This window comes from Hemitrygon akajei, chromosome 14 (assembly GCF_048418815.1).
Source record: "Hemitrygon akajei chromosome 14, sHemAka1.3, whole genome shotgun sequence".
NCBI lineage: Eukaryota > Metazoa > Chordata > Chondrichthyes > Myliobatiformes > Dasyatidae > Hemitrygon > Hemitrygon akajei.
The window spans coordinates 35684216-35707936 of NC_133137.1; the positions used below are offsets into that span (position 1 = coordinate 35684216).

General features: G+C 44.9%; 1 protein-coding gene across 11 annotated transcripts in view; it reads right to left on the reverse strand.

The window, feature by feature from the left end:
• Window positions 1–23721, reverse strand: part of LOC140738485 (rabphilin-3A-like) — a 267048-nt gene that overhangs the window by 141452 nt on the left and 101875 nt on the right. For 9 of the 11 annotated variants that reach the window (XM_073065818.1, XM_073065815.1, XM_073065820.1 and 6 more), the window contains exon 2: window positions 21822–21928. The exons of 1 other annotated variant lie outside the window; for it this stretch is intronic. In XM_073065818.1, the coding sequence (XP_072921919.1) occupies window positions 21822–21898 (77 nt within the window). In that variant the 5' untranslated portion in view covers window positions 21899–21928. Of the gene's footprint in view, window positions 1–19295; window positions 19302–21821; window positions 21929–23721 lie in introns of those variants that run through there. One more of the 11 variants, XM_073065823.1, reaches the window with a different exon arrangement.

A 23721-nucleotide genomic window follows, 5' to 3' on the forward strand; every position in this document is an offset into this window, starting at 1 on the left:
GACACCCTAGGATGTAAAATCATTTAAAATTTGTCATTGGCTGTAGCTGATATAATATTCTACTTGTATGCTGCCAGCTGCTTTGAGCATTTTAGAATGCTGGTCAGCTTTTGCTCCTTTTCTAGGGCATCGGATGTAAGCAGTCAGACAATTCATGCCCTGCCAATGGACAGCAGCTCAATTCAGGGATGAAGCTGCCTCAGAATTCTCTGCAATGCTGTGGCTGATGTTTCAGCACAGTGTGGCTTTATTGATGTATGACGTCAACTCCCTGTACTTTGTGCAGTGGACTCAACATTTCTGTCTTCTACCTTGCTCCTCTAAGTAATGCAAATTGCACCAGTTAAGAGAAGCAGGTTTAAATGGAAGGCATGTTATGACTGGAGCAGGTACTAGTGTTGAATATACAAATGAATCTAACTTGGATCTAGGGACACATGGTGCAACCCAGAAGAGGACGTCAAGGTTTGTAGAAAGGCTTCTAAAATGCTCTCCAAGCCACTCCTGGATAATGAGCACGTTCTGTTTTACAGATGTCTTTAACTTGATGTTGTCCATATATGGTTAAAAACACAAGGATCACACAACATAGTAACTGTACCTCCACAATATTGTAATGAATGGCATCAAAAAAGGAAACTACTCCTGTTATTTAAAGGAATGTGCATATGGAAATGTGTCTAACTTCTGAATTCATTAATACTATGGCAGCTCGTTCGTATCTTGGGATGGGCATTTATAACTTATAATTTTAAAGTCCAATTTATAATTGGACTTTAAAACAATATCACCTATTTCAGGAGACATAAATTCTTTATAATTCAGGTATGGTGCCAGTGGGAGTGCTGCACTGATCTTGGAGGAGTTGGTGTAATACAGGAAGTCAACCTCCATTGGGTCCAGAGGCAGAGCAGAAAGCAGTAGCAGCAAAAAGCCATCACAGTCAATGCAATGCAAAGACAATGCAATACAGAAAAAATGCAATGTAACGCATTGCGAGGTTCAGTGACTTGATACACCTTGTTAAGGTAAGTCAATGTCTCTTCAAGTACTATATCCTACCTCTGCACCATTTTGATCAAACACCGCTTAAGGAGTCACATGCCAAACACTAATCTTTACTAATCAAGGCTCAACCCAAATTCCTGCACTGCACCATATTGACAGTACAGCTGCAAGTATTAAATCCTCTTCTCACTGTTGCACACACTGTCAGCTATGCAACCATAACAAACTAACTGCATGACACACCCTTCCCTTGCTGGCTAAGGAGGCATCGAACCAGTCTTATCACTAATGAAAGGACAGCACACTTACTGGGAGGAGCTGGCTTTGGTTTTGACTGAAATTATGTGAGGTTCTACTGTGGTAAACTATGTATACCTGTCTGGACACGCCCCTCTGCTGACAGCTCCTGTGGCTCCTCCCACAGACCCCTGTATAAAGGCGATTGGGGCACTGCTCCTCCCTCAGTCTTCGAGATGTCGTGCTCCCTTTTCGCTGTTAATAAAAGCCTATCGTTTGCTTCCAGTCTCCTAGGGTTATTGATGGTGCATCAATTTTATTAACAGTGATTTTAAAACATGGAGAGCATTTTACGACCTGACAGATTGGATCTCGACCCTCAATCCCAGGAAGCCGGCGACGCTTTCGACTCTGGATAGCATGCTTCGAATCGTACCTGGAGGAGATTCAAGTGACTGAGCCTGCAATGATGCGCGGAGTTCTCCTCTCCAGGGTCAGTCCACGGATATACTCCATGATCAAGGACAAACCGAGCTACCAGGGCGCGATGGATGCCGTCAAAAGACAGTACCTGTGGCCGGTGAACACCGTCTACTCAAGACATCGCTTAGCGACACGGCGGCAGCGGGCCGGAGAGTCGAGCGCTGAGTTTGTCTGGGCCCTACAGACACTCGTGCGGGCCTGCGACTGCAGGGGACTGACAGCGGAACAGCATGTGGAGCTCCTTGTAAGAGACGCCTTCGTTACGGGGATCAGGTCAGTGTACGTGCGCCAGTGGCTGCTGGAAAACGCCGATCTTACCTTACAGTCGGCAATCGAGCTGGCTGACACGCTGGAGGCCGCTCTGCACAACGCTGATGCTCTCCAGACGCGTGATCTCCCAACAGCCTCATGGACACCGCAGACCCTGCCACCCGTCGGCGAATCGACCTCGGCTGCTGCCAGTTGCAAGTCCGCGAAGTGTTACTTCTGCAGACTCAAGAAGCACCCCCGAAAATGCTGCCCGGCCCGAGAAGCTACCTGCTCCAGCTGCGGAAAGGGCCACTTCGCCAAGGCCTGTAAGTCCAAACCACGAGTGGGGTCAAGCAGTGCTGCGTGTGAGGCATGGGGGTCGCCATCTTGGTCGCCGCCATCTTGCCTGCCTGCCACGTGCGAGGCATGGAGGCAGTCATCTTGGTCGGTGCCACCTTGCACTGCCTCCGACCCATGGGTGCTTACCGGGCACCCCACCGCGCCGGACCAAGATGGCAATTCAACTCTGGCCTCCGTGACCCTCAATCACAGCGCTCCACACCAGCTTGCAAGGTCAATGATGGACATCCTGGTGGAGGGGCGCAGGACTAGCTGCCTGTTTGATACGGGCAGCACTGAGAGTTTTATTCACCCGGACACGGTGCAACGCTGCGGACTCGTGACACGGCCGGTAAGCCAGAGGGTCGCCATGGCTTCTGGGTCGCATACAACAGACATCCGGGGGGGTTGTGTAGCGACACTAGTGGTGCAGGGCACAGAGTATCGGGACTTTGTCTTACTGGTCATGTCACAACTGTGTGCCCCCGTGCTATTGGGGCTCAACTTCCAGAGCCACCTGAAAAGTGTGACAATGGAGTATGACGGGCCCCTCCCACCAATCACTGTCAGAAATCCTCAGTTCTGTGGGAATTCATCATATACCCCGCTACTGACCACACACACACACCGAACCGCACATCCCACCCAGCACCATGCCGACAGCTGCGCTACTGACACCACTTGCAGCCTCTCCACCCTCAAGATCCCTCCCCCACTGCTGTTTGCCAACCTGACCCCCGACTGTAAACCTGTGGCAACTAAAAGCAGGAGGTACAGCGTGGGGGACAGGGCCTTCATTAAGTCGGAGGTGCAGCGGCCGCTCAGGGAGGGGATCATTGAGCCAAGCACAAGTCCTTGGAGGGCCCAGGTGGACGTTGTTCGGACTGGGCAGAAAAATAGGATGGTCATGGACTATAGCCAGACCATCAATAGGTTCACGCAGCTTGACGTGTACCCCCTACCCCGCATCACGGATATGGTCAATCAGATAGCTCAGTACAAGGTGTACTTGACCATAGACCTGAAATCCGCTTAAGATCAGCTTCCCATCCGCCCAGAGGACCGCCCCTACACTGCCTTTGAGGCGGGCGGCAGGCTCTATCATTTCCTGCGCGTCCCCTTTGGTGTCACGAATGGTGTCTCTGTCTTCCAGAGGGAAATAGACCGGATGGTGGACCAGTGCCAAATGAAGGGCCACGTTCCCATATCTGGATAACATCACCATCTGCGGTCAAGACTGGCAGGATCACGACACCAACCACCAACAATTTTTCCAAGTGGCCAAAGCTTTTAACCTTACCTATAACAGGGACAAATGTGTGTTCGGAACCACCTGACTTGCTATCCTTGGGTATGTCGTGGAGAACAGAGTCATTGGCCCTGACCCCGACCGTATGCCCCCTGTTGGAACTCCCTCTTCCCAACACCCTCAGAGCCCTCAAACGGTGCCTGGGCTTCTTTTCCTATTACACCCAATGGGTCCCTCACTACGCAGACAAGGCCCACCCCCTGGTCAAGTCCACCGCATTTCCCCTCTCAGCCGAGGCCCGCGCGGCCTTCAGCCGCATTAAAGGGGACATTGCCAAAGCAACGATGCATGCAGTGGACGAGAACATTCCCTTCCAAGTAGAGAGTGACGCCTTCGACTTTGCGCTGGCTGCTACCCTCTATCAGGCAGGAAGGCCAGTAGCATTCTTCTCTCAAACCCTTCAGGGCCCTGAAATTCGGCACTCCGCGGTGGAGAAGGAAGATCAGGCCATAGTGGAAGCTATTAGGCACTGGAGGCACTATCTCGCCGGCAAAAAGTTCACCTTGCTGACCGACCAGCACTCAGCTGCGTTCATGTTTAGCAACCAACAGCGGGGCAAAATCAAAAATGATAAAATTCTGAGGTGGAGAATCGAACTGTCCACCTACAACTATGACATCCTGTACCGGCCTGGAAGGCTCAATGAGCCCCCTGATGCCCTATCCCGGGGAACATGTGCCAGCGCGCAGCTCAACCGGCTATACACCCTCCATGCAGATCTTTGCCACCCAGGGGGTTACCCGGCTTTTCCATTTCATGAAAGCCGAGAATCCTGCCTTACTCCCTTGAGGACATCAGGACGATGACCAGGGACTGCCAAGTCTGCGCTGAGTGCAAACAGCACTTCTACCGTCCTGAAAAGGCACAACTTATCAAGGCCACTCGCCCCTTTGAGCGACTGAGTGTCGGCTTTAAGGGCCCCCTTCCCTCCACCGACTGCAATGTCTACTTTCTCAACATCATCGATGAGTACTCACGGTTCCCCTTTGCCATCCCCTGCCCCGATACCACTACCACATCCGTCATAAAGGCCCTGCGCCAGCTCTTCATTCTGTTCGGATACCCCTGTTATATCTACAGTGACAGAGGGTCCTCGTTTATGAGTGACGAGCTGCGCCAATACCTGCTGGCTAGGAGTATTGCTACTAGTAGGACCACGAGCTATAATCCCCGGGGGAATGGACAGGTGGAGAGGGAGAATGCCACGGTGTGGAAGGCCACACTCTTAGCCCTTAGGTCAAAGGGACTGCCGGTCTCTTGCTGGCAGGAGGTCCTCCCTGAGGCACTCCAATCCATCCGCTCCGTTATGATAGATAGATAGATAGATAGATACTTTATTCATCCCCATGGGGAAATTCAACTTTTTTTCCAATGTCCCATACACTTGTTGTAGCAAAACTAATTACATACAATACTTAACTCAGTAAAAAAAAATATATGATATGCATCTAAATCACCGTCTCAAAAAGCATTAATAATAGCTTTTAAAAAGTTCTTAAGTCCTGGCGGTAGAATTGTAAAGCCTAATGGCATTGGGGAGTATTGACCTCTTCATCCTGTCTGAGGAGCATTGCATCGATAGTAACCTGTCACTGAAACTGCTTCTCTGTCTCTGGATGGTGCTATGTAGAGGATGTTCAGAGTTATCCATAATTGACCGTAGCCTACTCAGCGCCCTTCGCTCAGCTACCGATGTTAAACTCTCCAGTACTTTGCCCACGACAGAGCACGCCTTCCTTACCAGCTTATTAAGACGTGAGGCGTCCCTCTTCTTAATGCTTCCTCCCCAACACGCCACCACAAAGAAGAGGGCGCTCTCCACAACTGACCTATAGAACATCTTCAGCATCTCACTACAGACATTGAATGACGCCAACCTTCTTAGGACGTCTTATGCACGTCCACCAATGCCACCCCTCATGAGCGACTCTTCTTTTCCCAGGAAGTCTGCCACTGGGACCACCCTACCGGTTTGGCTGACGTCCCCAGGGCCCGTGCTGCTCCGGAAACACGCGAAGAGCAATAAATACTCCCTGATGGTCGAGAGGGTTCACCTACTTCATGCGAACCCCCAGTATGCCTATGTGGTCTTACCTGATGGGCGGGAGGACACGGTCTCCATCCGTGACCTGGCGCCCGCAGGAGCACCAGACCCCTACCCCGAACACTCCACGGTGACTATGAACCCCGTACCCACCGATGTATATACCCATGAGACACCGCGCACGCCGAGCCCTACACAGATTCCTCACGACACTGCCATACCGGGCGCCATGCACACATGAGGGGTTACTGATGCCTAACGGGTTGGCACCTCAAGTCATTCCGGAACCAGCACAACCACCGTCACCGGTGCAATCACCACTGGTGCTACGTAGATCGCAGCGACGGACTCGACCGCCTTTAGTCTTAACCTGTAAATATACTTGTCAGAAACTTCGCCCCGCGGGACTCTCTTTTAAAACAAAGGGTGGGGGGGGGTGAATGTGGTGAACTACATATACCTGTCTGGACACACCCCTCTGCTGACAGCTCCTGTGGCTCCTCCCACAGACCCCTGTATAAAGGCGATTGGGGCACTGCTCCTCCCTCAGTCTTTGAGATGTCATGCTCCCTTTTCGCTGTTAATAAAAGCCTATCATTCACTTCCAGTCTCCGAGAGTTATTGATGGTGCATCATCTATACTTGGGTGCTGCAGTGGTCTGTGGCAGCAAGGCTCCCCCCACACCTCCCTTCCTCGCTCACGAACCGTGTGCAAGTAATGCAGTTGATACATGAGGCAAGCTGTCAGCTGTGGCAAACCGTGACAAAGGTGTGGGAGCGATGATAATGACAGCAGACTGTTGCAGGATAAAGGAACACTATCACGTTTACAGCTCTCTATTGTGGAATGTGCATGAAGGAGGAATGATATCTGTTTTGGTTGTGGGATGATCTATGGCAAGCAGTCAATGGCATCTGGGCCTGCAGGAAATCCTGCAGCTGTGGGCTCTCTCTGCCACTGTTCGCCAGCCAGAGAGAAAGTTCTCCTGTAAGGAGTTCTCCCTGTGACCGTGTGGGTTTCCTCCAGGTACTGCTGTTTCCTCCAACAGTCCAAAGACATACCGGTTGGTAGGTTAATTGGTCATTGTAAATTGTCCCATGATTAGATTAGGATTAAATTAGTGGATTAGCATGGCTCGAAGGGCCACAAGATCCTCTTCTGCGCAGTATCCCAATAAATAAAGAGTCTCAGTGAATACTCAAACACGACAATGAAAGGCAAATGATGAGATGCTATAAACATCTTCATCTCTGCTCTGAAAGGGGCTACAGCAGATGCAGAAAATCTTTGTCACAGTGGGAACTGCAGTCCTTGCCCTGTTCTGACTCTGGAAATACGATCACAGGAGCTGCAACTCTGAAGGCAACGTCTTCATTGAATCCTTGGTACCTCACTTGTGGTTCCTCATGGAGGTTCAGCGGGGGAAATACTTCTTTGTCACCCAACACAGCTAGGGGCTAATGCTAAGAATGCTTTCATCCCTCCCTTTTCCAACAACTTGTTGTGTTCTCCTTGCCTTTTATTCTTTCTGCAGTCATACTGTATTCATGTAATGCACTAGGGAGAGCAGAAGCCTTGAAGTCATGAAAAAAATTCCCCCAGCACCCTGCCTTGAACTCTCTGAAGACTTTGCAACTTGAAACTGTAGTGGAATAATCCAAACACTTCACAAGAACTCTAGCAATAGCCAAAAGCAATCAGCCAGCAAGTAACCAGTAATACTGGTGAAAGCTGCTTTCTGTTGCAGACAGGTGAGAGAAAACCTTAACTGGAGTGATGATCTCCACCATGACAGTCCTGGGATCAAGCCACTGCTGCCATCTGAATGATATCAGGCTGTGCCTTACTTCTGGTAGGACATTTATTCAGTACAGCAATGCCCAAAGGCACCAGCATGGCATGGCCAACAATCCTCACCGCAGATCCGATTCCAATGTTTAAGGGTGTTTGCAATCCTCATCATGCAGATGCTAACAATCCTAATTTTGTGGCATTTGTTTTCAGTTAAAACCAACAAGTTAAATTTCCAAGATGGCGGCACGACGCAGCTTGCAGCGGCCACTCCGGGGCTGATTATCTGTTATTTGTGAAGCGGGATGCCGTGCACAATCATAATCGATTGAAAATGGACGTGGGAGCACAGAGGAACATCGGGAAATCTCCAGGAAGACCTTCTTCATTGCTGCTGCTGCTGTGAGGTCCGGGTCTCTGCTGGGAAGAACAGGCCCCCAGTCCTCAGGGTCGCGTTGCCGATGGCCGTTGGTGGGGCCGCCTTAATACGCTTGGCAGAGGATGGTGCTCGGAGAAGCTGTGCCAGAGGAGATGGTCGTCGGTTCGGAGGTTCGACGGACTCAGAGTCCGCTGAGGTCAGGTCGTTTTCGGTGTCTGCGAGGCTGGGTTCGACGGAGCTTTCAGTGTGTGCCGTGTCTGCAAGGCTGAGTCCGACGGAGCTTTCAGTGTGTGCCGTGTCTGCGAGGCTGGGATCGACGGAGCTTTCAGTGTGTGCTGCGTCTGCAAGGCTGAGTCCGACGGAGCTTTCAGTGTGTGCCGTGTCTGCAAGGCTGAGTCCGACGGAGCTTTCAGTGTGTGCCGCGTCTGCGAGGCTGAGTCCGACGGAGCTTTCAGTGTGTGCTGCGTCTGCGAGGCTGGGATCGACGGAGCTTTCAGTGTGTGTCGTGTCTGCGAGGCTGGGATCGACGGAGCTTTCAGTGTGTGCCGTGTCTGCAAGGCTGAGTCCGACGGAGCTTTCAGTGTGTGCTGCGTCTGCGAGGCTGGGATCGACGGAGCTTTCAGTGTGTGCTGTGTCTGCAAGGCTGGGATCGACGGAGCTTTCAGTGTGTGCCGTGTCTGCAAGGCTGAGTCCGACGGAGCTTTCAGTGTGTGCTGCGTCTGCGAGGCTGGGATCGACGGAGCTTTCAGTGTGTGCCGTGTCTGCGAGGCTGGGATCGACGGAGCTTTCAGTGTGTGCCGTGTCTGCAAGGCTGAGTCCGACGGAGCTTTCAGTGTGTGCCGCGTCTGCGAGGCTGAGTCCGACGGAGCTTTCAGTGTGTGCCGTGTCTGCAAGGCTGAGTCTGACGGAGCTTTCAGTGTGTGCCGTGTCTGCGAGGCTGGGATCGATGGAGCTTTCAGTGTGTGCTGTGTCTGCGAGGCTGGGATCGATGGAGCTTTCAGTGTGTGCCGTGTCTGCGAGGCTGGGATCGACGGAGCTTTCAGTGTGTGCCGTGTCTGCGAGGCTGGGATCGACGGAGCTTTCAGTGTGTGCCGTGTCTGCGAGGCTGGGATCGACGGAGCTTTCAGTGTGTGCTGTGTCTGCAAGGCTGGGATCGACGGAGCTTTCAGTGTGTGCTGCCTCTGCGAGGCTGAGTCAGGTGGCGCCGTGGAAGTCCATAGCGGGGGTATTCCCTTCTGCCACCGGCGTGGGATGGCGAGTCTATTGGGACCCTGAGGACTTATGGAAACTGTGTGGTGATTTCTTTTGAACTTATAGTCCTTTAACATCTTTGGACTATTTTTACTGTGCCTATAGTCTGTTTTTTTTAAATCAATTATGCTATTGTTTGCACTGTTGTAACCATGTGGTTTTGTGCAGGTCTTGTAGCTTTAGTTTTTGCTCTTGTTTGTCTGGTGGATTTGGAGCTCCTAGACGGTAGCGCGATATTAATACGCAGCAACCTCTCCAGATTGGGGATTGCCAAACGTTATGTGGATTTTCTGGTGTAGTCTGTTTTGTCGTGTGCTTTTGTGATATCATTCTGGAGGAACGTTGTCTCATTTTTTAACTGCACTGCATTTATGGTTTCTAAATGACAATAAACTGAATCTGAATCTGAAGTTCTTTAAATTACTGATTAGGCCTACTCCGGCCTTCGAATCTGAGGACTCATTATTGGTTTGGAATGCTGTTCCTCACTGCAATTGTTTGCATGATTTTAACGTTTATTCTTTTTCTTTGTGTATCAAGTGTTGGCCTTTTATTTTTATTCTTTTCTTAAATCGGGTTCTTTCTGGTTTCTTGCTTTGTGGCCGCTTATCATCAAGCAAATCCCAAGGTTGTATAATTTATACTTTCTTTGATAATAAATGAATCTTGAATTTGGTGAAGTACTAAACACTTCAGATAGCCTCAATAGAGACTGCAGACACTGCAAACGAGCAACTAAACTGCAATTGTCCTCTTGAAACCATTCTAATATTTGATATTTGCTTACTAACATGAATGGTGTTATACTGATTATACACAAATATTGGAGATGGTGACAGCATCACTGCAGAATAATAATTCTACCATGTACTGAATGATGCTTCTTTACAATTGTTTTTTAAGATTTGAGAGAACGCATTTTGTGTCTTTTTTATTAGAGATTCTGATACCTTCTTTTCTTGAATTTAATAACTCCGAAATGAATGTTACAGCTCTACTTTACTCTAGGAGATGTGGCAACGTGCCAATCATAGTGACATGAAATAATATCTATCAACTCTTGTCAGGCATTTAACCTGTCACCAACTGGCTATAAATGAGAAGTCTATTTACATAAACATTATTTTTATGTGGATGAGGCCAAAATTTCTGAATAATAAATCAATGCCAGTTCAATAGAGCTCAGATTCATGACTCTTGCGATGTGATTATTTCCTTTACAGAGCAATACTTTATATTTAATGATGCTATGGAACTTGAGATGTAAACTCTCAAACTGGACCAGTAAACGCTGCTGACTTGGGCTATACATTGACTGCCTTTCCAGCCAGCTGAAAAACAGCACTGGAGCCTATCTGCCAAACGTGTAAAGAAAGTCACTGCACAGAGGGCAACTATTCAGCTTGTACATCGTGGCAGTTCAAATGCACATTGATTCTCTGAATTTAAATGTCCATTTAGAAAGACCTGAGTGACTGTTTACACTGCGCTCATGATCAGATTATGACTACAATTTTTTAAAAATTCCCTTGCATCCCACCATGCTCTTTTCTTGTCACTTTAACTTTGAATAACTTGGTCTTTAAACTACTGCACGACAATGCTAACAGCTTCTTTCCAACCTATGTACACAATTCATGAACTTTTTTTATTAAGTGCAATCGTGAACAACAGCCAGATCAGAAATGCTGATCAAGTCAACTAGTTCCCAAAGAGAACTCTGATAGGCCAATCAGATGGTTCACTGCTGCTCAGCGATAAAACACAAAAAAATCATATGTACAATCAAGAAACATTTAAAAATAGTAGAAATCCTGGAGTCATGATGATCATGATGAAGTCTGATGGAGAGAGACACATATACATGCTGTCCTCCATAATTCAGAGAGATTGAAGGATAAGGTTGCAGGGTGACAAAACGTGACAGGAGAACTTGGAACTAAAAACCAATCCCTATTGGGAGAAAACAGCACTGTTCTCCAGCAGTTTAAGGACTAAGTCCAGCCGGAACATAACTCACAAGTGCTCTTGAAAGTCAGGTATTAACCCTACCTACCAACAACCAAGCATTGCCATCCGGGTCCCCTTCATGATAGCTTATGAAGAAGCATGTGACTTCCCTCCCAGAGACGATAGGTGTTTGTGCACTCGACTCTTGAAGGCTTGGACCCCATCGTTGCAGGATCTTTCCAACCCCAGCATCTGGAAGGCTGTTCCAAATTCTGATAGCACAGTGAAGGAAGTTTCTATCCAGTGTGTAGGTTCTCGCATCAGGCAGAGAAACAGCATGAGCAGGCATAGATAAACTTGATCGTGTGGTGCGCCATCTCTCATCAGATAACTTGTACAAACTGACTAGTTTCCACAAAAAAGCACTCTGTGATGGCCCTGGAATTCCTTGTGGGCCAACAAACACCTTCCATTAAGTCCATCGGCAGAGGATCAACCTGAACCCATTCTGTGCACACCATCAGTGTCATTCCTCAGTGTGCTTCTGGCCCGCCTTCCCTTCTCACTCACCAAGTTGCACCAACAGTGTTGCAAAGAACAATTCCATCCATCCAGAGACCACAGAACCATAGGACAGTACAGCACAGAAACAGGCCCTTCAGCCCTTCTTGGCTGTGCTGAACCATTTTTCTGCCTAGTCCCACTGACCTGCACCTGGCCCATATCCCTCCGTACACCTCTCATCCATGTACCTGTCCAAGTTTTTCTTAAATGTTAAAAGTGAGCCTGCATTTACCACTTCATCTGGCAGCTCATTCCACACTCCCACCACTCTCTGTGTGAAGAAGCCCCCCCCCAATGTTCCCTTTAAACTTTTCCCCCATCACCCTTAACCCATGTCCTCTGTTTTTTTTTTCTCCCCTAGCCTCAGTGGAAAAAGCCTGCTTGCATTCACAAGTATGGACCATACTTCCAGATGGAATTCCTCACTCCACTGGAGAGCTTCCTTTGATTTGCACAAGTAATTCTTTATTAAAGGAGCATTCCAGCATGTCTTTCGGGTCCCAGAGATATTTGAAAGTGCTTTTCAACCAGCAGGTGACTTCTGATGATTATGCCCTTATTTGGCAAGTTACCCACAAAGGGGATCTACATTCGGTAACAGAATAAATCATATAACCTGTTTTGTGCATTTGTTGGGAGATTAATGTTGGCCAACACACTGGTAGAATTTCCTTAGTCCCATCAGATATCATGGGATATCTTACATCCGCTCAGGAGGGCAAATTTAATCTCATTTTAACATCTCAATCCAAAGATAGTTTCTATAACCATGTGAGGCTCCTGCATTGGTTTACATACCTGAATCAATGTAATTAGCAATTCTCTACAGGTGTACCGCGGAGAGCGTTCTAACTGGCTGCACCATTGTGGGGAGCGGGGGGGTCCACTGCACAAGATCAGAAAAAGCTGTAGAAAGTTGTGAACTCGGTCAGCTCCATCAAGGGCACCAGCCTCCCCAGCATCCAAGACATGCCCTGTTCTCATTGCTACCATCAGGAAGGAGGTACAGAAGCCTGAATTCACAACTTCTCTTAGTATATATTGCGCTGCACTGCTGCCTCAAAAACAACAAATTTCATGACATATGACGGTAATATTGAACTGGATTCTGATTCTGACCAGCTTTTGGCTTGGAATGCAGAATGGTACTTTGAGCAAAGGTTCTTTGTTAAGGATTTAACAGTTACTTTTGCTATTTTTAACCCAAGTTAAACACAAGTAAAAAGAGAAAGTATTGGAAACTAAGGACAAGTTGTAGTAAAGAATCAAAGTGAAATTTAGTACAAAACTCTTTACTTCAAGCGTGGTTTAGAATGTGGAACTCACTGCCATTTGAACTATTGAGGTGAATGGGTAAGGTAAAAAATAAGCATACCACTTTGGATACTGTTGTGGAGGATGACCTCCCAGGGGAATGCCACAGAGACCGGGCTACTGATACTGAACATAGGTCTGTGGTGCAGAAGGGAGAGAGGGAGAAGAGGGGAGTGATAGTGATAGGTGACTCGATAGTGAGGGGAACAGACAGGAGATTCTATGGACGTGAACGGTACACCCGGATGGTATGTTGCCTCCTAGGAGCCAGAGTCAGGGATGTCTCGGATCGCATCCACAACATTTTGGAGAGGGTGGGAGAGCAGCCAAATGTCTTGGTATATATTGGTACCAATGACAAAAGAAGGAAAAGCTAAGAAAATTTAGATAGCTAGGTAGAAAGCTAAGAAGCAGGACCTCCCTGGTAGTAATTTCTGGATTGCTGCCTGAACCACACACGCCAGTGAGGGTAGAAACAGGATATGTGTGGCTGAGACGCTGGTGCAGGGGGCAGGGCTTCAGGTTCTTGGATTATTAGGATTTCTTCTGGGGGAGGTATGGCCTATTCAAAAGTGATGGGTTGCACCTGAACTCAAGGGGAACCAATATTCTCACAGGCAGGTTTGTTAGAGCTATTGAGGAGGGTTTAAACTAATTTGGCAGGGGGTGAGAACTGGAGTGAAGGGACTCAGGATAGGATGGATGGTAAAAAAGCGAAGTTAGTGTACAGTCAGACTGTCGGGAATGGCAGGCAGATGATAGAAAATAATTGCAGCCAGTAGAGTGAGTATCGGTGCATTAGGGATGCAGAATTAATACAATACTCAAATTGTTATATCTCAACGCATGGAGTATAAGAAATAAGGTGGATGATCTTGTTGCACTTTTACAGATTGTTGGGTATGATGTTGTGGCCATCAATGAATCATGGCTGAGGGATGGTTGTAGTTGGGAGCTGAACATCCAGGTTACATATATCGGAGGAACAGGAAGATCAGCAGAGGGGGTGGCATGGTGTGGCTCTGCTGGTAAAGAATGCCATTAAATCAGAAGAAAGATGTGATATAGGATTGGAAGATGTTGAATTCTTGTGGGCTGAGTTAAGAAACTGCAAGGGTATAAGGATGTTGATGAGAGTTATATATAGGCCTCATGTGGACCACAGACTGCAATAGGAAATAGAAAAGGCGTGTCAAAAGGGCAATGTTGTGATAGCCATGGGAGATTTTAACGTGCAGATCGATTGGGAAAATCAGGTTGGAAATAGATCTCAAGAGAGTGAGTTTGTCGAATGCCTAAGATATAGATTTTTAGAGCAATTTGTCGTTGAGCCTATTTGGGGATCAGCTATACTGGATTGGGTGTTATATATGAACCGGAGGCGATTAGGGAGCTTAAAGTAAAAGAACCCTGAGGAGACAGTGATCGTGACACGATTGAGTTCAGTTTGAAATTTGATAGGGAGAAAGTAAAGTCTGACGTTGCAGTATTTTAGTGGAGTAAGGGAAATTACAGTGGTATGAGAGAGGAGTTAGTCAAAGTAAATTGGAGGGAGATGCTGGCAGGGATGACAGCAGAGCAGCAATGGCGTATGTTTCTGGGACAAATGAGGAAGGTACAGGATAGATGTATTCCAAAAACAAAGAAATACTCAAATGGCAAAATAGTACAACCGTGGTTGACAAGGGAAGTCAAAGCTAATGTAAAAGCAAAAGAGAGGGCATAAAACAAAGCAAAAATTAGCAGGAAAACAGAGGATTGGGAAGCTTTTAAAACCCTACAGAGAGCAACTAAAAATCATTAGGAGGGAAAAGATGAAATATGAAAGCAAGCTGGCAAATAATATCAAAGTGGATAGTAAAAGCTTTTTCAAATTATGTAAAAAAATAGAGATGGGAATGGATATAGGGCTGCTAGAAAATGAGACTGGAGAAAAAATAAAAGGGGACAAGTAGATGGCAGATGAACTAAATGAGTATTTTGCATTGGTCTTCACTGTGGAAAACACCAGCAGTGTGCAAGATGTTGAAAGGAGCGAGGGAAGAGAAGTGAGTGCAGTCACTATTACAAGGGAAAAGGTGCTCAAAAAGCTGAAAGACCTAAAGGTACATAAGTCATCTGGACCAGATAAACTGTACCCTAGGGTTCTGAAAGAGTTAGCAGTAGAGATTGTAGAGATATTAGTAATGATCTTTTAAAAATCATTGGACTCCGGCATGATGCCAGAGGACTGAAAAATTGCAAATGTCACTCCACTCTTTAAGAGAGGAGGGCAGCAGAAAGGAAATTATAGACCAGTTAGCCTGACCTCAGTGGTTGGGAAGATGTTGGAGTCAATTATTAAGGATGAGGTTATGGAGAACTTGGTGACACAGGTCAAATTTAGCATGATTTTCTTAAGGGAAAATCTTGCCCGACAAACCAATTTGAATTCTTTGAGGAGATTACACATAGGATAAATAAACAGGATGCACTGGATGTTGTACATTTGGACTTTCAGAAAGCCTTTGACAAAGTGCCACACATGAGGCAAGTTAAGAGCCCAAGGTATTACAGGAAAGTTACTGGCATAGTTAGAGCATTGGCTAATTGGTAGGAGGCAGTGAATGGGAATGAAAAGATCCTTTTCTGGTTGGCTGCCAGTGACTAGTGGTGTTCCAGAGTGGTCTGTGTTGGAACCGTTTCTTTTTATGTTGTATATCAATGATTTAGATGATGGAATAGTTGGCTTTGTTGCAAAGTTTGCAGATGATACAAAGGTTGGTGGAGGGGCAGGTAGTGTTGAGGAAACAGGTAGGATGGAGACAGATAAGGAGAATGGGCAATATGATGTTGGAAAATGCATGGTCATGGGCTTTGGTAGTAGAAATAAATGTGCAGACTATTTTCTAAACATGGAGAAAATCCAAAAATCTGAGCTGCAAAAGGACTTGGAAGACTTTGTGCAGAACACTCTAAAGGTTAACTTGAAAGTAGAGTCGGTAGTCAGGAAGGCAAATACAGTGTTAGCATTCATTTCAAGAGGTCTAGAATACAAGAGCAGGGATGTGATGCTGAGGCTTTATAAAGCAATGGTGAGGTCTCACCTTGAGTATTGTGAACAGTTTTGGTCTCCTCATCTAAGAAAAGATGTGCTGACATTGGAAAGGGTTCACAAGGATGAATCCAGAAATAAGAGGGTTATCATACGAGGAATATTTGATAGCTCTGGGTCTGTACTCACTGGAACTTATAAAGATGAGAGGGGATCTCATTGAAACCTTTCAAATGTTGAAAGGGCTAGACATAATAGATGTGAAAAGGATATTTCCCATGGTGGGGGAGTCAAAGATAAGAGGGCACAGCCTCAGGACAGACGGGTGTCCATTTAAAACAGAAATGCAGAGAAATTTCTTTAGCCAGAGGGTGGTGAATTTATGGAATTTATTACCACAGGTAGCTGTGTAATAGCCAGGTCATTGGGGGTATTTAAGACAGAAATTGATAGGTTCTTGATTGGACACAACATCAAAGGTCATGGGAAGAAGGCTGGGGAGTGGAGCTGAGGAGGGAAGAAAAGGATCAGCCATGATTAAATGGTGGAGCACACTCGATAGGCCAAATGGCCAAATTCTATTCCTATGTCTTATAGTCTTATGGAACATTTAGGAAGAAAATTCAGAAACAAAGAATGAATGGAACAAGCAGAGATTAAGATCAGATTAGATTTAACAGGATGCATGGATTTTTAGGCTGAATGCCTATTTTTGGATATCTTTTGTAATTCTATGTAAACACATCCATAATTTAGGTTCTCAGTAACCAACAACCCATTTCTGTCCACTGTAAGCTTACAGGACATTGGGAGAAAAACAAATCTGATTGTCTTAGGTCATGTATGGTTACTCTGGACTATAATCTAATCACAAATAATTTAATATTAACAACTTTGAATACCAGATAAAAACTACTATTTTCTTGTCAAACTCTTGTGTTAGTAGCCTCAAACAGATTTATTCTTTAATTAGCGGAAAAACAGAACAAGATGCAACAGAGGCTGACAACTCATACTCCACTATAAACCTTTTTGATCCCATTTTAAGCTAAATGAGACAGGTCCTCTTTTGAACCAGTTTCTAATTTAGTTGAAAAAACTGGCAGACGAGTAAAGACTATGGGTAAAGTCTAATTTTGTCTCTATCAGGAGCTGGTGACTTGCCATTCAATCTAGTCCTTGACATATGGCTGCCGGATCCTGGCACCTGAACTTGGATCAGCACACCAACTAGAATTAGAACTCTAAATCCACAAACAATGTGTGGTTTTAATCATAACAAGGCCTTGATGTACAGGAGCCATTGTCATATTCACCCGCACTTTCATACATTATACCACTAGGATTCTCAAGTAATAACCGATTATAGTTGTGATTTGTTTTGTAAGTACTTGATTGGCATTAATAAAGCATTTTTTTTAATTAGTTGGTGTCAAACAGCTGAATACAATTATCATTGTTGCTGAAAGAATAAAGCAAAAGGGAACCTGCGTGCCTTCCCTATACCCCTTTCGTCAGGGCTACTTCTTAGTTACTTCTCATTACTTCTATCTTCTAAAGCAAAAGCTACTTCTCATTACTTGCTATCTGCAGCCCCAGATATTAGAGAGAGGGATGTTTCACATCTGCTGTGATTGATTTTTTTTTGGGTCACTTTTTATGGCTTTTGTCAAATTACTAAGCAAAAGGTAGCTATAATGCATCAAACTGACTCCCTGTGAATCACAGACTGAGCTAGAGACATGGGGAATTTATCATCCAGGATCTCACAAGCCACAAATGGCATTACTGGCAAAGTGTTAAGTACAGGAACTAGAGACTGAACTCTGTGCAAATGTATACCAACTGGACAATTAAAACCAAACGCACATGGAATTAGTAAATAATGAATAACGGTCTTAAGTTATGAAGCTTAAGGTATCATTTCCTTTTCAATAACAGTGAATGGGAATCTGTCTGCCTGCTCACTGGTATATTTCACTTTCACATTTCTGCATTGACTGCTGAAAATGTGATGGGACTCATCAGGAAAGTTCACATAAAAACAAGGAATTAAGATAAAATCTTTCAAAAGAAATTCAATGTGGTTTTAAATTTTGAAAAATAATCTCAGTCAAACCTGGGTGAAAATAACTTGACTGACTTCCTGCATCACAAACACTGATGGCTTAACCCATTTCTATTGTTGTATCAACCACTTTCTTACCAACACTCTGTCCTGCCACACTGACTTAGTTTCATCTCTGGTCCTCCTAACAGGCTACCTAAATTGTGACATTAATTTTTAGGTAAATTCAAGTAGTGGCTCTCTTGATTTGGACACTGAAAACAATCCACAATCATTACTAGCTAAGATGATTCTTTGGGAGGATGGACATTCATCAGGATGTGTCCAGGACAGGCACACATGCAGGTCAAAGTAACAAACAGTAAAACATTACTAACAAAAACAAACAGGAAACATTTTTATGGTCACGTTAAACATAGTCTCTGTACTCCTGAAAATATGAAAGAAGTGTCTACATTGAGATGTGAGTCCCTCGGCTCTTTGGCTACAATCAGTGCCCACCCAATGGACTCGCACTGTGGCCAAGACTGAACAGAATCACTACAATTAGTGATCAACAAGGTTAGAATGCTACTTATTCTATGAAGCAGAAGGCAAAGCGAGGGAGGAAGTTTGTCACAAAGAGACCTACTTTGTACTGTGTGGCAATTTTGTAGCATTGGCAGGAGTGTGTGGAGATGTCACCCAACTCAGGCTTGTGAACTGGGTGAAGGGGATATGCTCCTGAATCGTCCCTCATGGTGCTATACTACCATAGCCTCCACTAAAACTGTAGAGATTTGCTAATAAGTACTTTGAGTGGAAATCCCTCTGGAAGCTGTAATCTGGCTGGTGGTGCGTGCCTACAATCTGGCTCAAACTTGGACAGATCTAAGAAATTATCCTTCTGTGAAGGTTATCTCACAAGCAGACATAATCTACTATGGAAACACTCACATTAGTGGTCTTACTGGGTACCATTTTAGAAATTTGGGGTACCTTCTTCCTGCCCTAACTTCCCTGTGGATGGTGATTCCTCAAGTCCCTGAGATCTATCAGTTCTGGCAAAATGACAACTTGATTCATGTACTTCCCATCCCACATGGCTTAGCACAAACTGGGAAGTGAAATGAACAACTGAGACATTGGCCAGGCTTTGGAGCCTGATTTCTTATCTGTGTCAACACATAATTTACACTTGCTTTTACTTATTCATCACAGCTTTGCATCAAGTGTGACAATTTTATAAAATACCAGGAAAAATAGCAGAGCAAGAGAGAAGAAATATTACTTACTGTTCATTCTCACTAGGCAGAGGATTAGGTGAAGATAAAAGTGAAAAATTAAAATAAAATTCCATTTCACATTTCATTGTCACTACTATAACAGCAGATTGAGTAAAAGCTCAGGATTATTAATATCCATCCTCTGTTTAAGACTGACCCAGCAGGAACCCATTATAAAGAGAACAGAATTCACCTTACAAACCAAGCACTACAAGCATCGAGCCCTGATCTCAGAGCCTCAGCAAGTGTAGTGACAATCTAGCTTTGCCAGACTGGCTTCCTTACATTAATTCTTAGTGTGTTATTAGTTACAATGACCCTGGGTATTTTTAGAGTAAGCCAAACTGAATTTATAATGTGCATTTTACACAGTATTTGCAGTATGAATTCATAGAATATTTGAATTAAATTGAGTGCACACTCTAGTTCAGTTTGCAATACATTCTCAGGAGATGTGGGGGTGAGTGTTGGGGTAGATAAGGAAGCAGTCTGTATGTGTAATGACGCAGGAAGACCTGCGCAGCCTGCATTTGTCCACCAATCATTATCCACAAAGTTGCCTTGAGGTATTTTTGAGTATTTCCCACTGTTTGGTGCACTGGGCCATGTATGGGGATAGATCACCAAGGAATAAAAGAACCCCAAACATCATTAAGCATGCTCCCTTATCTGTGCGCGCATTAATGTGTCCCCAGTTTACTGATAAATCAATATTGCAAAGGCAGCAGGCACTGCAGCCATACCTTGTATGCCTAGTCTCATTAGCAGCAAATCCAGACTGCTGCCAATGATGTCTCCATTACCAACAGCTGCTAATTGGCTGGACACAGATGATCAGCCACCCATGCACTTCTGCTGTTTTCATTCAAACTTTTACCATCCAATCTGTAAATCTCCCCAATTACTTTAAAGAAAGCACTCATTTTCAAATTCATTTCCACACCGAACTTCAGATCCAGTACTTTGGCCTGTCTTTTACTCAATGTCAGGACTCAACTCCCCAATCCAAAACTGGTTTTATCTTAGTGTCAGGCACTAAAACACACAAGATCATGCAACATTGAATACATTTATGACTTTTGATTAAATCCATGCAGCATGGTTGCAGGATTAGTTTTAATGGCAATACAACACTGGTGACTAAACAGGCATGACTGTGCTTACAACCATGCAGTACAATTTTTTTTGGGTTAACAAACATGAAGTCCATGTGCAATCAAGTATCTCCCAGTCACTGATCATCTGGAATCTATTAAATAGTGAATGGGATTATCCATGGTCTTGCTGAGACATCAGCATGCACTAATTATGGAAAGGTTACAGTCACAACAACACAAAGATCCCCATCTGCATTAAAATGCCAATGTAGTTAGAAGAAACTAAATGCTGGCCTGCTAAAAATGGCAGCAGTCATTTCTGGGACACGTGTCAAAATTAGCAGTTCATGTCTTTGCATCCGCGTTAGGTTTTAAAGCAGATCTGAATCCTCAAGTGTAGTGAAGCAGTGGTGTGAATCAAATATGAATCCATTTCTGTACAAGCTGCAGGAAAACGTCCTTACCTAAAATGGAGTAACACAAACCCTCGCTTCAAACCTTTCTGGAATATAAAATTGAAAGCATGCAATCATCTGCCCTCTCTATTTCGTATCCCAGAGGAATTAAAACAGTCTGACCTCTAGGTGGTGTTAACCATTCTAGAGATATAGTGTCTTCTGTGTTAGGATCCCAGGAGATCTGCTATAACACTATGAACAGTTGCATAGAGACCCAAATGTATTTATGTCTTGTATCTGAGGGAAATTACTGTCCTAGGGAAGTATTGCAGATGTCCAGTAGATCTACTGTCTACACCTCAAAGAGCTTATATTCAATAACCCAGAGATCTGGGGTAGCCTGCACCCAATTTTGTGAGGGGCTTACTGTATATTTCTTGACCTGAAGTTCTCAGTGGAACTGAATTCCCAATTTGCCAGCTACTCACTCTTAATATATCACCAGAGTTCAGCACTTTCCCTCTTCAAGCCGTCCTACAGCACAGTGTGGGGCCAGACCAGTCATCAAGGGAAGTGGCTGCTGTATCACTGTGGCTAGGGAGGAGCCGGCTTAGTGTGAACAGCTACTGAGAATCTCAACCCACAATGACAGGAGCACAACTGGTAACAACTTAAAAGGTATGCTCAGTACCCACAGCCTGAAGCTCTTTAGTGTTTTCACATAACTGTAGAAGGCAAAAGAAATCTGCCTGTTAACGGTTGCCCTGTAGCCTACAAATCTGAGGCTGTGCAAGGAATGGATTCAGATTTAGAGATAACCACAGGGCAGACTGAAGTAGAGGTATGAAAATGGCTTAGAGCATTACAGCTATAATGGACTGATGCACAGGGTATGAGCTGGATTTGATTATGATAGTTTTGGGCGCAATGCAACCAAATAATACAGCAGAAGCAGGGAAGATGTTTAAACCAACTCGCTTTATAATATTCCAAGGCTTACACATGCATTTCCTTAAGACTGAGAAAATCTTGAAGCTTACTTTGCTCTGAGAGTGAGCTGTCGGTCATTAGGGCAGACCCAGCGGGTTGTATTGTTCCCAAATACAGTGTTAGTCATGGCTGGAAACTTGCTGAGAGAGAGCTGTGCCTGCAAGAAACAAATAAAAGAAATCTATTTAGAACTTTCATCCTGTCGATATTACACACATAGCTCAAATTTAACTCATATTGGAGTTAGGTTGGACTGCACTTGAATTGTGTGCATTTCTAGTTGCCACACTACAGGAAAGATTAAGTAAAATGTGATTAAGCTAGAGAGGGTGCAGCGAAGGATGTTACCTGTGATGGAGGCTTGAGTTGTAAGGAAGGATTCAATAGGCATAATCCCTTACCCTTACCCTGGTGCAAGGGAGACTTATCACATGATAGAGGTACAATACATAAAATTATATTTATAGCTAGCCTGTTTCCCATGGTAGGGTATTGAAAATTAGAGGACATAGGGAGGAGGTTAAAAAGGGGCATAAGGGATAATTCTTTCACACTAGAGTAGTTGATATCTGTAATGTGTTGCCAAGTGAGGTGGTGGAGGTAGAAACAGGAACAACATTTAAGAGGAAACACAAAAGACTGCAGCTGCTGGAATTTGGAATAAACAATCTGCTGGAGGAACTCAGCAGGTTAAGAAGCATATGTGGGAGGAAAGAAACTGAAGCTGAAACCTTGCATCGGGACAGGTACTTGAACAAGCAAGGCACTGAGGGATTAGAGCAGGCAAGTGGGGTCAGTACATGGTTGGCAAAGACACAGTGGTGGAGTGGATATCATCAAGTTGGAACGCTTCATAGGAATTGAGATGAATGGGGTACATGGATTCTACAAAAGAAAATCACAACTCCAAATCTCAAGAACACAGTGAGATGGGAGGGAGTTTTACAAAATTCAACCAGACTCAGTAAAACAAAGTGTCCTGTCATCACTGACTGGGAAGCTACCATGCATTATAATCAGAATTTTACAAATGGATGTCTCAATCTTCAGTCTTTTATGGTTCTGTTTTATGACTGGAAGCTATTCCTTTCATTTTTCTTTCTCCTGATATGTAACTGTATTATTCTGCAATGGAAGCAGAAAAAAAAGTGCCTGTCAGTCTTTAATCCATTTAATGTCAAAAGGGTTTTATCTGTCTTTAGTGAAATTTTAATTTTATTGCGGATGCACAGCCTGACGACTACAAACATGAAGCTTCTGCATGGTGCTTATTGGAAAACCATTTGATCTCTGCTCCTGTACTGTATGATGGATGCTCAAGGAATTAGAGAAAAGACAAGAGGAAGGTGAACCTTTCCCTCAGCCCAGTTCCTTCTGTACTACTCAAACTAATGAACTGGTGAGGTGACAGATCTCTTAGGAGGCAAGCATTTTAGAGGTAGTGACTACACTCTTCGACCTTTAGCATAGCCATGGTCAAGGATAGGAGCGGGAGGATTTAATTGGGGGGGGACGACTAATGATTATGATATTATGCAGCCTATTTGATGTATGATTTGATGATTTAACATATGAGGAGCGTTTATCGGCTCTTGGATTGTATTCATTAGAGTATAGAAGAATGAGAGGGGATTTCATAGAAACATTTCGAATGTTGAAAGGGTTGGACAGAGTAGATGTGGAAAGGCTGTTTCACTTGGTGGGTGAGTCCAGGACAAGAGGTCACAGACTTAGAATTAGAGGGTACCCATTTAAAACAGAGATGAGGAGAAATTTTTTTAGCCAGAGGGTCGTGGATTTATGGAATTCATTGCCACGTACAGCTGTGGAGGCCCAATCATTGAAGGTTTTTAAGGAGGAGATTGATAGGTATCTGATTAGTCAGGGTATCAAGGGATATGGGAAAAAAAACCGTAAATTGGAACTAGACGGGAGAATAGTTTAGCTCAT